General features: G+C 42.7%; 1 protein-coding gene across 5 annotated transcripts in view; it reads right to left on the bottom strand.

Annotated features, from left to right (window-relative positions):
* slc12a7b (solute carrier family 12 member 7b) overlaps nt 1-15061 on the bottom strand; it is a 246993-nt gene that overhangs the window by 21231 nt on the left and 210701 nt on the right. For all 5 annotated transcript variants that reach the window (XM_043719307.1, XM_043719309.1, XM_043719308.1 and 2 more), the window contains 4 exons: nt 11648-11843; nt 7229-7398; nt 6225-6356; nt 4807-4914 (listed from right to left, as the gene is read on the bottom strand). In XM_043719307.1, coding sequence (XP_043575242.1) covers nt 4807-4914; nt 6225-6356; nt 7229-7398; nt 11648-11843 — 606 coding nt within the window. The remainder of the gene's footprint in view (nt 1-4806; nt 4915-6224; nt 6357-7228; nt 7399-11647; nt 11844-15061) is intronic.

Here is a 15061-nt window from a genome sequence, read left to right as displayed (position 1 = left end):
AATAAAGTACTATAATAGACCTAAAACATGCACGTAAATTGCATTCTTCACAGCTATCTTTGCAATCAATTAAGTTATTTTTAAAGTGAAGTCACTGTTGTAAAACAAGAAATGCAGCAGCTAAATAGCACACAAACAGCAGTGATAGGGTCCAGATAATCTGATTCCCAGTGATGTTGTTTACGGGATAAACATTGGTCAGGATAATCCCCTACTCTTCTTCACTTAGTATCATAGGGTCTTTCCCATCTTCCTTAAACAGAGACCTAGCCAGTTTACAGTCTCATCAGAAAGACAGTGTTTGGGACAGTGATGGGTATAGTGTGTTAAGTCTGGATTTAGTAAATTGCATTTTTCATTAGCAACATAAAAAAGGACAAAGTCCTGGAAATGGAATTTCATTACTCTCAGGCACATGACACACACGTGAATCTGTGCATTTGTTGGTAAAATAACGAATATTCCTGTATTTCTTTCTGATCATTGTCAGTGATTTACCTTCTTGGTCACTGAAGAGTGGTGGAGGCTTGTCATGTGAAATTTCAATTGGTTTCCCACAATATAATGCTTACATTTTATACATAAATCAGTTATAACTATACAATTTGTAAGCGTGTGCCTGGCAGCTAGAAAATGATTTGCACTTTTGTTAGATTGTGATTCAATAAAACACACAAGTTACAAGGAGTGTAAAATGATGAGATTGCATGTTGTTGGGGAAGTTAGTGACGTGGAGGAGCGATATTAGGGATCACATACTAGCAGGACTGAGAGTCCAGCAGTTGAGGCTGTAAGGCAATCACCTAGTTTGTGTCATACTGGCAGACAAAGCCAACTCTGTAATGAAGGCAGTGGCCCACAAGCTTTGCCATGATTGAATGGCGGGGCAGACTCAGGCTGAATGGCCTAATTTCCACTCCTGTCTTATGGTCTTTAGTTGTCTGGTTATTATGATTATTCCATTACTTCTTTTGGGACATAAAAGACAATTATGATTTGTATCTGTACATGTTAAAGGAGGTACACCCACTCACTTTAAGGGTTCTGCTTTGGTCTTAAGCGCCTATCTGTTTTGGCTCTAACTGTTTGTTAAGTCTCTGTGACCAAATGGCAATGTAACTTAAAGACTTTTGCCACTGCTTACTCTGGACAGGTTTCAGGAACAGATACCACTTCAATATCAAAATCAATGTAGATTTAACATGCTTATATTTCTACCTACTTACATTTTAAGTTATGTAAATGCACATCTGGGCAGCACGGTGGCACAGTGGCTAGCACTGCTGCCTCACAGCGCCAGAGACCCGGGTTCAATTCCCGACTCAGGCGATTGACTGTGTGGAGTTTGCACATTCTCCCCGTGTCTGCGTGGGTTTCCTCCGGGTGCTCCGGTTTCCTCCCACAGTCCAAAAGATGTGCAGGTTAGGTGAATTGGCCATGCTAAATTGCCCGTATTGTTAGGTAGAAAGGGGTAAATGTAGGGGTATGGGTGGGTTGCGCTTCGGCGGGTCGGTGTGGACTTGTAAGTAATCTAATCTAAAAAAAATCTCAGTTTGCAACTAATGCAAGTTGTTCTAGAAAAAAACAAATCAGGAGGACATTTCTGCAACCCCTCTCTACTGTGCATCATCAGCTATGACAAATTATTCAAAAACAATCTGTGCTCATTTCTGCACCTTTCTGACACAGACTGATCATTTTTACTTTCATTTTTAATTATTCGTGTATATTTCTAATTGATCTAATCTAGAAACAGATTTTAAAAAAGATTTTAAAAAAATCACAATCTCCCAACTTCAAGGTAAGAGAGTGTTCAATGGCCCTTGAAGGAGCTTAACAATGAAATGTCTTAAACTTTAATTTAGAAATAGCCCTGTGGTACATTTGTATCTAGTCATCTTCTTTAACCACTGAAGGGATTTGCTCCCTTGCCAACCCAGGCACCATAACGCATATACTTCTTCAATCAGCAGTTGGTCAGATGACCAGCTCATCGGTCAAGTCTTCTGATTGACTACCCTGCTTGTTGTCCATCCTGAAATGGAATTATCTCCCCAATCGTAGATAAGTGTTGCAAAAGGGTAGTTCTTCTCTAAGTTGGCCACAAATTTATTCCTAACTGAACAGAGTCACTGGAATTTTGTTGTGACTTGGCTCTGGAAACAAACTATTAATTGCTTGTGTGCTTTGGCTCCAGGTCACATTTTATAAAAGTGATTAGATTGATCTCCTTCAATATGAAAAAAAAGTTTTAATGATTAGCAGCTGCATATTATGTTATGGAATAATTACAAAGTACAGAGGCAATAAAAACATTTATATTGAGCCCTTCTGACTAAGAACACAGTCTTTGGGAAGGAGGTGGGGTTGTGTGTGGATTTTGTTTTGGTAACAATAGATAATGTGTAGTTTATCACCGTAGCTGAGTAACTAGCAATTTGGAAGAGGAGTCAATATTCACGGGACAGAGCTATGTGCAATACCACTGAGACCCACAATGAAAGAGAAATCTGAATCCTTGCCTGATAGCCTGGGTTCTCTGGTTCGATACATGAATGTTGATGTAAAGTAACTTTTATGCTTATAGTGTAAACATGGTGATCCGTAGTGTTCTGCCAGCCTGGTATCAATTTGTAGCACTCTCACCCCAGAGCCGGAAGGTTAAAAAGGCTTCCCCTCAGAGATTACAGCACAGGTTCTGAGAGAGGGGTCATCTTTCGCATGAAAGATTAAACTAAGGCTCTGGCCACCCTCTTAGGTGGACGTTAAAAGGATTCAATGGCACTATTTTAAGAGGAAACTGTCTCCCTAGTCTCCTGTCCAATATTTCTCTTACAGTCAACATACTGAGAAGATTTATCTTGTCACTTACTGTACCAAAAATAGTTGCTGCATTAGCCCATTATAATGAGAATAAATGTAAAAGTATTTAATTGACTGGGAAGTGTTTTGGAAACTTTGAAAATGGAAAATATGCTGCAAGGTGGTTTTAAATTATCGTAATGGTGACCCACTCAAGTTCATTCGGATCAACTGTTTGGGCACTTGACTGATGCCACAGACTAGTGACTCTACCAGAGGTTGGGGCAAGGCAAGACATGATCAAGTCCACCAGTTTTTACCAAGTAAAGGCTTTCCAATATTAAGCAGACTTAAACTAAAGGCTGAAAATGGGTACTCATACATGTTGAAGAGGCCAGCAATACCCATTAAAGGCACCTACACAAAACTAGTTGAATCTCATGAATAGTTGGGGAGCTGCCAATAGAGGAGGGAAAGTTGTGGTTTTACTTGTAAGGAAAAACTAATTCACCACTGGAGATAGGACAGCAGCCAGCAGTTCATCCAGTTTTTTTTATTGAGGCCGAAGGTTTAAGTTCAAGCCCGTGTTGGTCACCCAGTTTACAAACTCTCCTTCACCCTCGAAACCAATGCCAGCAAATTTCTATCCCTTACCTTGGGACTGCACTGTAAAACATTAGACTGAGACCTCATATGGGATATGTTACCATTATGTCATTTGACGCACAGATCTCTGCAGACATCATGAAATTTGTTGCATGACCTCAATTCAATTCACTTGGCATTGTGAAAAAGCAGCAAAGCGGGAATATTGGATGCAACAGTGGACTGTAGAACATGAGTAGGCAATTAAAGCCATTAAGAGAAAGTGAGAACTGCACATGCTGGAGATCAGATAGGTTTGAGTGGAGGGTGGAGAGGATAGGTGGGAAAGAAGATGGACAGGTAGGACAGTTCAAGATGCGGTGCTGAGCTGGAAGGTTGGAACTGGTATAAGGTGGGGGGAGGGGAAATGAGGAAACTGGTGAAACCCACATTAGTCAGTTGGGAGTGAATAACTAACTGTGCAACTGTCAGGCGTTTGTTTCTGTTCTGTAAAAACTGAGCTATTCTTATAATTTCAACTACCTCTACCATGGCATTAATTCTTAGCTAATCATGAAAAGATAACCTGAACTTGGAGAACTCACACTCAAGGTTTCATTTGATCCACACCACGTATTCAACCCCAGAGCACCAGCAATGCACAGTTATTAAACCGAGATTAAAAGCTGGCCATTAGCCAGTAAAGGGTGCAGACACACAATCAGCAGATCGCTGGGTATAGAATCATGAAGCCATGTTTCAAAGCAGCTACAGAAATCTCACCAAAAACATTCGTCAAATTCCTGCCTCATGACCTCAAATAATAGTATGACTCAATTGCCTGATTTACTCCCAACAAACATTTACTCAATAATTACATGCAGTAACTCTTTGGGACCAATCAGCATGGCTAAAGATTTGTTGTAGCAATATCCTGGTGGAATTGCTTTCAAACTGTTGTAATTGTGATGAAGTCAGCCAGGTGGACATCACAGAATAAGAGTTCCCTGATTGGATCAGTTTAACAGCCCCAATCAGGGAGCCCTGGCTGACATAAGAGCAGGAATGTCAGACATCCTGTTCACTCTGAGTGTCAAGGACTGTCCACGTTTAAATAAAGGGTGACTTGGTGATGGGATACTAGCTTCTGTGGAATTGTTTCCGAAACCTCATCTTTTACTGTAGCACATTTACCTCAATATCCTGCACTGATGCTGTCAAACAGATAATAATGTAACACCACAGCAAACGCAAGGAAAAATGATACAAAACCTTTCAAATTAATAGGTGATGAGCAGTACTACAAATTCTATTCAACATTACATGAATAAATTTGAGAATCCAACAATCTCTTGCCGGTAAAACGCTGTACAATTCTTTGGCAATTGTGAAAGAGATTTGAAACCAAAACATGCTTACCTCGCGTTCCCGCTCATTTTTGGAGAGCTGCATCTGTTTCAACATCTGTGATCTTTGCTCCATCACTAAAGTTCGTTCGTATGTGAAGGCTGAAATATCATTGTCAAGCTGGGAATTAAGAAAAAAAGGGGTAAAGCACCCAAAAGTAAACAACACAGCCCTTTGTGCTAGACTTAGCTCTGGAACCTAAACACTTTAGTGACACATCCAATTCAAAGGAGCAGGCACATGACCCACGCTTCTCCTTTGAGTTGAACAGGTTTAGGAGTGAATGAAATAATAAAAACAAAAAGGAATACCAGGTGGGAGAGAAACTATTCCCTCTGGGGGGAACATCTAAAAGAGGGAGAATCTTTAAAGACGGAACTAAGTCTTTCAGGAGAGATGCCAGAAAGCACTTTGCAAACAAATTTTAGTGACAATCTGGAAATCTATCCAAAGTAAAAGCACATGGATGCTGTGTCAAGCTCATTTTTTTCTAATGCAAAAAGCATTAAGAGTTTCGAAGAAAAGGGACAAGTAAATTGGAATTGAGGTACAGATCAGTTGCGGCCTAACTGAGTGACACACTCAATTGCACAACTACACTGCATTTTTGGCATCTTTCAGCAGTTTTGTGGATAATCCTAGCAGCCAGATGAAACAGGAACTACCTTCTACATACAAGGAGGGCCCCCAATGCCCATTTTAGGGCAAATCATCACAACCAGCTAAGCATCTGTCAACACCTGAAAACGGAAAGATTTTCTCTTCTTTAAAATAACTTTGGTTTCACTAGTTGGATGTCAGCTGTCCGAGAGGCAGCAGCATCTCATGGTGATTATTTGTGGGTGGGTGGCCCCAAGTTTCGACTGAGTCTGCCCTGGATTCTCCCTCTTCAGGCTCTCAAATGTCCTTTTGGGCTGGAAACCCACAGCCACAGAATTTTTAACTTCTCTCCACTGGATGGCGCCCTAATACGTACAGACCATGACTTGAAGATTCATGACCAGTCAACATGATTGTACAAATACATTGACATTATGACAGGTACATCTCTGCAGGGCAGAGCTACTTCAGTGTTTGCTGAACATTCTCCAGCTCTATTTGGCTTGCACGATAAAACAAGTGGGGAAACACAGGAGCAAGCCATTCAGCCTCCAAATCTGTTCTGACGTTCAAAGAGTTAGGCTAGTACAACTGCAACATTTAAGAGGCATCTAGACGGGTATATGAATAGGAAGGGTTTAGAGGGATATGGGCCGGGTGCTGGCAGGTGGGACTAGATTGGGTTGGGGTATCTGGTCGGCATGGACGGGTTGGACCGAAGGGTCTGTTTCCATACTGTACATCTCTATGACTCTATAGGATCACACGAGTCAATGACTGATCCGGGGACAGGAAGCAGTCTCTAACAGGGCTGGCTGGGCAGCTCTTACCATTTCCACCACCTCGACCTCGGCATCGAGACGAAGCTGATACAGGAATAACTGCAAGTCTTTCTTCATCTGGATGCTGTTGTCATCTATCTGGGCAACGGTGAAGATGCGCATCTTGCACTTCTTCCAAACCTGCAACAGATCGACTTTGCAAAATAAACCATTTCAACTATCGATGTGTCCTCACATTTATCTTGTGCTTTTAACCGAGTAAACATTCCATGGTGCTTCACAGTCCTGCAATCAGATAAATCAAACACAGGCATGTATGGAGATATGACTGCAAAGACTTGGTCGAAGGAATAGATTTTAAGGCGGGCCAGAAGAAAGGTATGAGGAAGGTATTCTGGAATTTTGGGGGCTGAGCAACTGAAGGTTAGGCCACCAATGGTAGGGCAATTAAAATTGGGGATACTCAAGAGACCAGGATCAGAGGAAAACAGATATCAGAGAGGCTGCAGGAGGTAGGGAGTGAGAACAGAGGGGGATTTGTAAACAAAAATGAGAATCTTAAAAATCAAGCTGCTTGACCAGAAGTCAATGAAGGGCAGCGAGCATAAAGATGATAGGTCGATTGGACATGAGTTCTGAGCCAAGGAGAAGGTAGGTGATGGATTTAGAAGCTTAGTCTTCACCCCTCCGTCAGCTGCCTGGGCCCCATCTTGGAACGCTCAAGTTGGAAGAATTAGAGGACTGCTGACATCTCAAAAGGTTTGTCGGGCGGAATGTGGTAACAGAGGAAGGGAGGGGGCGAGCCTCAAAGAACGACAATCGAAAATCCAGAAGTGTCCGAATGGGCGCCAAATGTAAACCAGTGAGCAGAAAATGAGCTGTCGTTCAGAGGATGCAAGATAGGAGAGTGGAGAAGAGAGAATTGCAATTGTCCAATCTGGAGATGTCAAAAGCCGAGGATAACTAAGGCTGCTCTTCTAACAACGAAATAAAACAAAAGAGTTGAATGTCCAATCATATGGCTGAACCTCTAAAACAGGCAGAGTGTTTACCTTATGTTGGCTGAGGAGAAATGGTAGCAACATCAGCAATCCCCCATCATGGACAATCCACCAGATATCAATGGTGCCTCCAGCAAAACGCTCCTGGTTTGTTGGGAAGGAATCTATGTTCTTGGTCACCAGCAGCGCTTGGTGAGCAGCTGTTGTCTCACATACCATGTCTGAAACAAAATGGAATCTCTAGGTTAACCACTATACCTCAGCCATTCCCTGCTAAAAGGAAGGACTGTTTACACTTCAGTGAAGGGGAGACCCACAGAGGTAACTTACCTCAACCACACCCCCCCTCCACCCACTCCATCCCTGGACCCGATAACTGGCTAACTATTACCGTGTCACCCAGGCCAAGTTACATGCCCAGTCCCAACCACAAAGGGTAGAAGGAACAGACATTACCTTCCACACCCCCTTAGCTGCATTAAGGAAGGTGGTGGGATGGTAAAAGATAATGAAACCAAAACAATTGGAGCAAAGCAAGGGAGGATGTGAAAAACCAAGTACAATCAGTCATCCAGGATCAGCAGGTATCCTCATAAACATCAGGTCCAAGAAAGAATCAAAACTGACCAAATCAAAACTGAAAGAACTACAGATGCTGTAAATAAGAAACAAAAACAGAAATTGCTGAAAAAGTTCAGCAGGTCTGACAGCATCTGTGGAGATAAATCAGACTTAACGTTTTGGGTCGAGTAACCCTTCCTCACAACATGGCCAATATCTGCACACAGTCTGCTTTGTCACAATTATCCACCGTTACCTCAGCTCAGTATTTCCAGTTTCTGGACGTGAAGTTTGACGGAAGGTGATTGACATCAAACATCAACACTGCTTCGCTCTTGCTACCTGACCACATTCCTGATGAAGGGCTTATGCCCGAAGCGTCGACTCTCTTGCTCCTCAGGTGCTGCCTGACCTGCTGTGCTTTTCCAGCCCCACACTTTTTGACTCTGATCTCCAGTCCTCACTTTCTCCAGTCCTAGCACTTTGTTTTAATTTCAGATGCCTAGCGTCTGCATATTTTGCTTTATTAGGGCACCCACTGGAGATTGTGATTGAGACTGAGGAATGAAGAACTGTTGGAGGGGGTGGGAAATTTTGTGCAGTGTACAAGAGCAGGAAACGTGATGTTGCAGGTGATCTAATTGGGCTGGAAGTGAGGTTTTGATCTCCCGACAGTTCTCTGGGGGGTTGAGGTGCACAGGTGCTGGTTTGTGTGGTGTGTCAGGCCTCTCACTGCCCTGTGATGTGTTTATGCTTGTAATACATTCACAATAGCATGAAGGGACTTGTTAATCCAGACACCCAGATAATGTCCTGGGGACCCGGGTTTGAATCCTGCCACGGGAGATGGTGGAACTTGAATTCAATTACAAAACAAATCTGGAATTAAGAGTCTAATGATGATGATGAATCCATTGTTGATTGCTGGAAAAACCCATCAGGTTCACTAATGTGCTTTAGGGAAGGAAACTGCCACCCTTACCTGGTCTGGCTTATATGTGACTCCAGACCCACAGCAACATGGTTGACTCTTAACTGCACTCTGGGCAATAAATGCTGGCATAGCCAGCAACACCCTCATCCTGTGAATGTATGAAGTAAAAAAAAAGTTCTACAAGCATAACACATCTTTAAATTATATCATATTTTCAAGATAAAGTCAGCAACACACAAGAAACCCATGCATGTTCTGCTTAATGATAAAGTGCACCCAATCAGCTTCATCCAGCTAGGTCAGTGATCTTTCTCTTTTGACTCCAAGGCACAAGGAGGGGTACAGGAGAATGCCATCTTCTTTGCAGGCTCAGGACTGACAATGGATGATTCAATGGTGAGGGAGAGATGTGGAGTGGGCTCAGGGCGTGGAGAAGTGTAGGAGGGGTTTGAGGAGCTCAGAGCTTGGGGAGCAAGGAGGAGCGAAATGGAAAGGGCCTAGAGTTGATGGAGGCAATGGGTCAATCGTTAGGAAAAATGAAGATCATAATGTGGGGTGTTTGTACTGTACAGGAAGTATAGAAGTGGTCGTGTATCTCAGGGCACTGGCTGGTAGATTCCAAATGGAGATTCGAGAAAGGATTGAATAGACTCAGATTACAATCCTGAGCTCAAAAGGGTGAGATGTCATTAAATTGAAATTGAGACGCTCAACAGGGTAGATGTCAAAAAATTGTTTTTCTTGACTGGGAATCAAGAATATGGGTCATAGTCTCAGAATAAGGGGCTCGTGATTTAGAATAGAGGCATTAAAGTCAATTTCTTTACTCAAAAGGTTCTGACTGTTTGAGATTTCAGAAGGTTCAAAGGGTCAATTAATCTATCATAGTTAAAAATCACACAACACCTGGTTATAGCCTAACAGGTTTATTTGGAAGCACTAGTTTGCATCAGGTGGTTGTGGAAATTAAGCTTAACCTCCACAATCACCTGATGAAGGAGTGGGGTCTGAAAGCCATTGCTTCAAAATAAACCTGTTGGACTATAATCTGATGTTGTGTGATTTTTAAAATTTGTCCACCCCAGTCCAACAGCTGCACCTCCAAGTCATGGCAATCCATTGCAGGTCTCTTTCCCTATCGCCTTGAAAGCATTTGAAAGTGAGCTGAGACTGCCACCTGCTGTTTGCTAAGGGGAGCAGAACGATCCAGGGGAAAAAAAGTGTGCCTTTTTCATCATGGATCAAAGAATCCACATTGAACTACCAACTACGTATACTATAGTAAAATAATACATTGTTTTAAATAACGATAAGACATAATCGATTAACTCCCAATCCAAGAAATATGCCTGACATACTTCCAAGATAAAGGTTTATATTTTAAAGCAAATAGTATGGATTAACAGGAAACAAATCTTTTGTTTTTAACTATCCAACATGTAGACAGTCATATCCCTGTTAAGACAGGATTATCCGACAATGACCTAAAATAATTGGATGTTTAACTGTAGTCAAAATAATTGTCAAATTTATTACATAGTTTCAGGACAAAAAGTCTACTCCAACAGCAACCTATCATTGACTTAAACACAAACACAAGGGTCTGAGGAAGGGTTACCTGACTAGAAATATTAACTTTGCTTTTTCTTCACAGATGCCGCTAGGCCTATTGACCTTTTCCAGGAACTTCTGTTTTTGTTTCTGATTCACAACATCAGCAGTTCTTTTGGTTTTGACTGATTTAAACATCTTCTCTCTGTGTCACTAGTGCACTTCACCTACATTATGTACCATCCTACAAGACAGTTTGCTGTAGCAATCTGTCAAGGCACCTTCAATAAGACTCTACAATTCCTTGACCTTCATCACCTCGAAGGACTAAAGCAGTTCTTGAATTTGAATGCCACCGCCTCAAAGTCACACACCATTCTGAGTCAGGCAGATATCATTGTGCCAACCCAAAATGCTTGGACTCCCCCACTTAACAGCATCGTCACCACGGGACGTCAAGATTCAAGATGGTCCATCATCAGCTTCTTGACAGAGAGGCCAAATACAGTCCAGCCTTGCTGACATCCCACAAATGAATTAGAAAGAAACAACTAACACCTGGATGCTCTATATAGAATTATAGACGTCTATCTACTGCTCTATTTGGAGATCAGAAATACATGGCGCAGACTGGGGGCAGGATGAACACAAGCTGTCTTCAGTCCAGCCAACCCATTTCCCCTTCCTTATAGTTTCCATTAACAGCTTTTCTTTCTCTCTGCATATTATCCTACATCCCTTTCCCCACCTAGCTGTCACTGTCGTTCTCGCTCTCTGGGCTCCATCTCCACCTGTTCTCTCATTCCTTCCCTTCGCCCACTTTGCCCTCCCATTGTCGTCAGCAGATACCACCATTTCCTAGCTACCATCAGCTCTGGTTCTCCGCCATGATCCACAGAATACACAGCTTGGACAACTTCATTTACACTTCAAATCTGACTTTACTTAATATTAAAGAAAGCCATTCAACTCCTTGAGCTGATCATATGGGAACAGCAATGGGCCATTAGGGTCCTCAACTCAGCTCTGCCATTCAATCGGATCATGGCGGATCTGTATTTCAAATTCAGTTTAGCCACTAATCATCTTCCTTAATAGCCCCTCCCTATAAGAAAATCTATGAATGTAGTCATGATCCCACACATCTACAGTCATTGAGAAAGAATTCCATATTTCCATGACACTCAGGTGAAAGAAATGCTTCCTAATCTCCCGAAATGTCTTCAGACTGTTTAAAGCCAACAGCTTCTCTGCAACCACCCTCTCAATCTCTTGAGAGTTTTAAAGCATCCCAATCTGCTCACCCCTAATGTGGAGAACAAGTTGGGAGTTCTGATGGATTCTGAAAATGCACAACTCAAATAAGACCTGGCACCCCGGGACTAATCGCATGGAGGTTCAGTGAATAACTGAACAACACTGACCTACAAAGTTCTTCCACCCTGTTGGACCATCTGTTTGCCTCCATAACTCCGGCCACGCCACCAGCACAGTGTTGTGCTTCATTCCTCCCAGGCCAGATGACTGGATCAAGTGGGAGACCCCATCTCGCCGGTTGGACGATACCACCACGTGGCAGAAACCTTTTGTCTTCTCCAGCCCCATCAAGGTCTTAATGTTCTGTCAAAGCAACCAACATGTAACACATCAGGAGGGGCAAAGGCACTCAATCTCCACTTAGCCATCCATCAGCCATGCTAGCTGAGAATGCTGCACCTTTTATGTTGAACACAGATGATATTAACAGGAGCATGTTCATGACAGATATTGCAGTTCTAACCACTACTAAATTGAGGCACACCAACTTAGTTCCTCCACATTGTGGAGTTCTGAATGTCAGGTCTACAAAAGCCCCAGGTCCATTTTCCCAGAGTTAAAAATCACACAACACCAGGTTACAATCCAATAGGTTTATTTGGAAGTACTAACGTTCTGAATGCTGCTCCTTCATCAGGCAAGTTGCTTCCATATAAACCTGTTGCACTATAACCTGGTGTGTGATTTTTAACTTTGCCCACCCCAGTCCAACACCAGCACCTCCACATCATTCTCCATAGGAAGGGGAAAAAAAATAGACAGTCACCTGATCACTAGTCACAGGCCAGTTAAGAGGTTGCATGACTGGCGGCTGAAAGTATCTCCCTTACCTGCACAGCAGGAGAAAGAAGAAACCAGTAAAGCCTTTGATAAGGTTCCACATGGTAGGCTGTTGGAGGAAATGCAGAGGCATAGAATGGGGTTTGATTTAGCGGTTTGGATTAGAAACTGACTTTCTGAAAGAAGGCAGCGAGTGGTGGTTGATGGAAAATATTCAGCCTGGAGTCCGGTTACTAGTGGTGTGCCACAAGGATCTGTTTTGGGACCACTGCTGTTTATCATTTTTATAAATGACTTACGACGCAGGCATAGGTGGATGGATTAGTAAATTTGCAGACGACACTAAAGTTGGTGGAGTAGTGGACAGTGTGGCAGAATGTTACAGGTTGCAGGGGGACTTGGATAAACTGCAGAATTGGGCTGAGAGGTGGCAAATGGAGTTTAATGCAGGTAAATGTGAAGTGATGCACTTTGGGAAGAATAACAGGAAGGCAGAGTATTGGGTCAATGGAAAGATTCTTGGTAGTGTGGATGTGCAGAGGGATCTTTGAGTCCATGTGCATAGATCCCTCAAAGTTGCCACCAAGGTGGATGGTGCTGTTAAGAAGGCATACGGTGTGTTAGGTTTCATTCGTAGAGGGATTGAGTTCCGGAGCCGCAATATCATGCTGCAACTGTACAAAATGTTGGTACGGCCACACTTAGAATATTATGTACAGTTCTGGTCACCATATTTTGGGAAGGATGTGGAAGCATCAGAAAAGGTGCAGAGGAGATTTACCAGGACGTTGCCTGGTCTGGAGGGAAGGTCTTTTGTGGAAAGGCTGAGACTTGGGTCTGTTCTCATTGGAAAGGCGGCGGCTAAGAGGGGATTTGATAGAGACATACAAAATGATCAGAGGATTAGATAGAGTAGACAGTGAAAGTCTTTTTCCTAGGATGAAGAAGTCAGCTTGTACAAGGGGGCATAACTACAAATTGAGGGGTGATAGATTTAAGACAGATGTCAGAGGCAGCTTCTTTACGCAGAGAGTGGTAAGGGCGTGGAATGCCCTACCCGCTAATGTAGTCAACTCAGACACATTAGGGAGTTTTAAACAATCCTTAGATGAGCACATGGATGATGATGAGATAGTGTAGGGGGACGAGCTGAGAATAGTTCACAGGTCGGCGCAACATTGAGGGCCGGAGGGCCTGTTCTGTGCTGTATTGTTCTATATTTCACACTTTCTCTTCATAAAACTGAAGCTGCAGTAGTTTTCCAAAATCTTCAGTGGCCCACCATTTAATTTTACGTATGATTTAAAAACCTGACAGCCACTCCCTAATTCAGCACAATCAACACCTCCCCATCGCAAACAATGCTGAAAAGAGAATCCTTTGACACTTGCCCCAAATGCCAGATAATCAAACCATCAGGCACAGAAAACGTGAACTTCAAATCTCTTATGACTCACTCTACACACTCCAACAACAATTCATTCTTTGGGTACAGGAGTATCCTTTACCGACCAATGAATATCCCACATCACGTGATGTTAAGTTTCATTTCAAAACAATTTTGAAAACATCAGGTAGTTGAAATGTACACAGGTATCCATAGGACAATTGCTAGTCTAATGTTAGATGGATGGGGGTGGAGCTGGCTCATTAAGACACTGCATGCCCAAGAAGATACCGAAAAGGCTCCCTTCAACTACCATGTGTTATTTATTATAGATATATGGGGTTAAGGAAAGAGAAGAAATTAGTTTGTGGGCTTAAATATTCTGGGCTAGTCATCACTTGAATTTAACCAAGCTGTGTGACACTCAAACAAACCAGCTCCATGTATTGCCCTTTCCACGTTATATTCAATTGTTAGTTTGTCGAATACAATCGATTTCACAAATCTAAGAGGCACTGGAAAGTAGGGAGACTGGATTTGTAACTCTAATCACATGGCAGCCCAATTTGCATAAACTATCCAGGTTCATCTTACGGTTGTGTCACAGCCCATTGAATAGCGATGAACAGTCCGTGTAAAATGTTCTCAGCCAAAGATTCATTAGTCAGCCCAGTCAATTTTCCAATCCGTTTAAATGACACAGCATCATTGTGAATGCTGGGGGTTTGAATCCCCACAGTTTGGAAGCAGCTATTCAGCCCATCAAGTCCACACCAACCCTCGGAACAGCATTCCACCCAATCCCTGGGACCCTGCACTTCCCAAGGCTAATCCCCCTAACTTGTACATCCGCGGGCACTATGGGCAATTTAGCATGGCCAATCCACCTAACCTGCACATCTTTAGACTGTGGGAAGAAACCAGAGCACTCGGAGGAAGCCTGCGCAAACACGGGCAGAATGGCTGTGCGGAGTTTGCATAATCATCTGAAGGTAGAATTGAACCTGGATCCCTGGTGCTGTGAGGCAACAGTGCTAACCACTGTACCACCGTGCCATCCTAGATGAAACAGGAATGGGAACAGCCTCAAAATATGCTATTTCGCTCTTGGCAAAAAATCTCTGTTACAAACAAATCATTTAATGACAAAACATAGAACCAAACTATTTGACCCATTGTGCCTGTAATCATTCTTTCAAAGTGCACACCAAAGTGCCACTCCTCCATTCTTTCCTCAATCATCTTGCAACGTTTTCCTCTTCACCTAAATATCCAATTTTCTTTTGAACAGTTACATCTGAATCCACTTCAAGTGCATGTTCAGGTATTTTATCTGTAATTTCTTTTGGCTTAG

This window comes from Chiloscyllium plagiosum, chromosome 29, assembly GCF_004010195.1.
Source record: "Chiloscyllium plagiosum isolate BGI_BamShark_2017 chromosome 29, ASM401019v2, whole genome shotgun sequence".
Lineage (NCBI taxonomy): Eukaryota > Metazoa > Chordata > Chondrichthyes > Orectolobiformes > Hemiscylliidae > Chiloscyllium > Chiloscyllium plagiosum.
The sequence above is the reverse complement of the archived record's forward strand: the minus strand, read 5'-3'. Positions and strand labels throughout refer to the sequence as shown.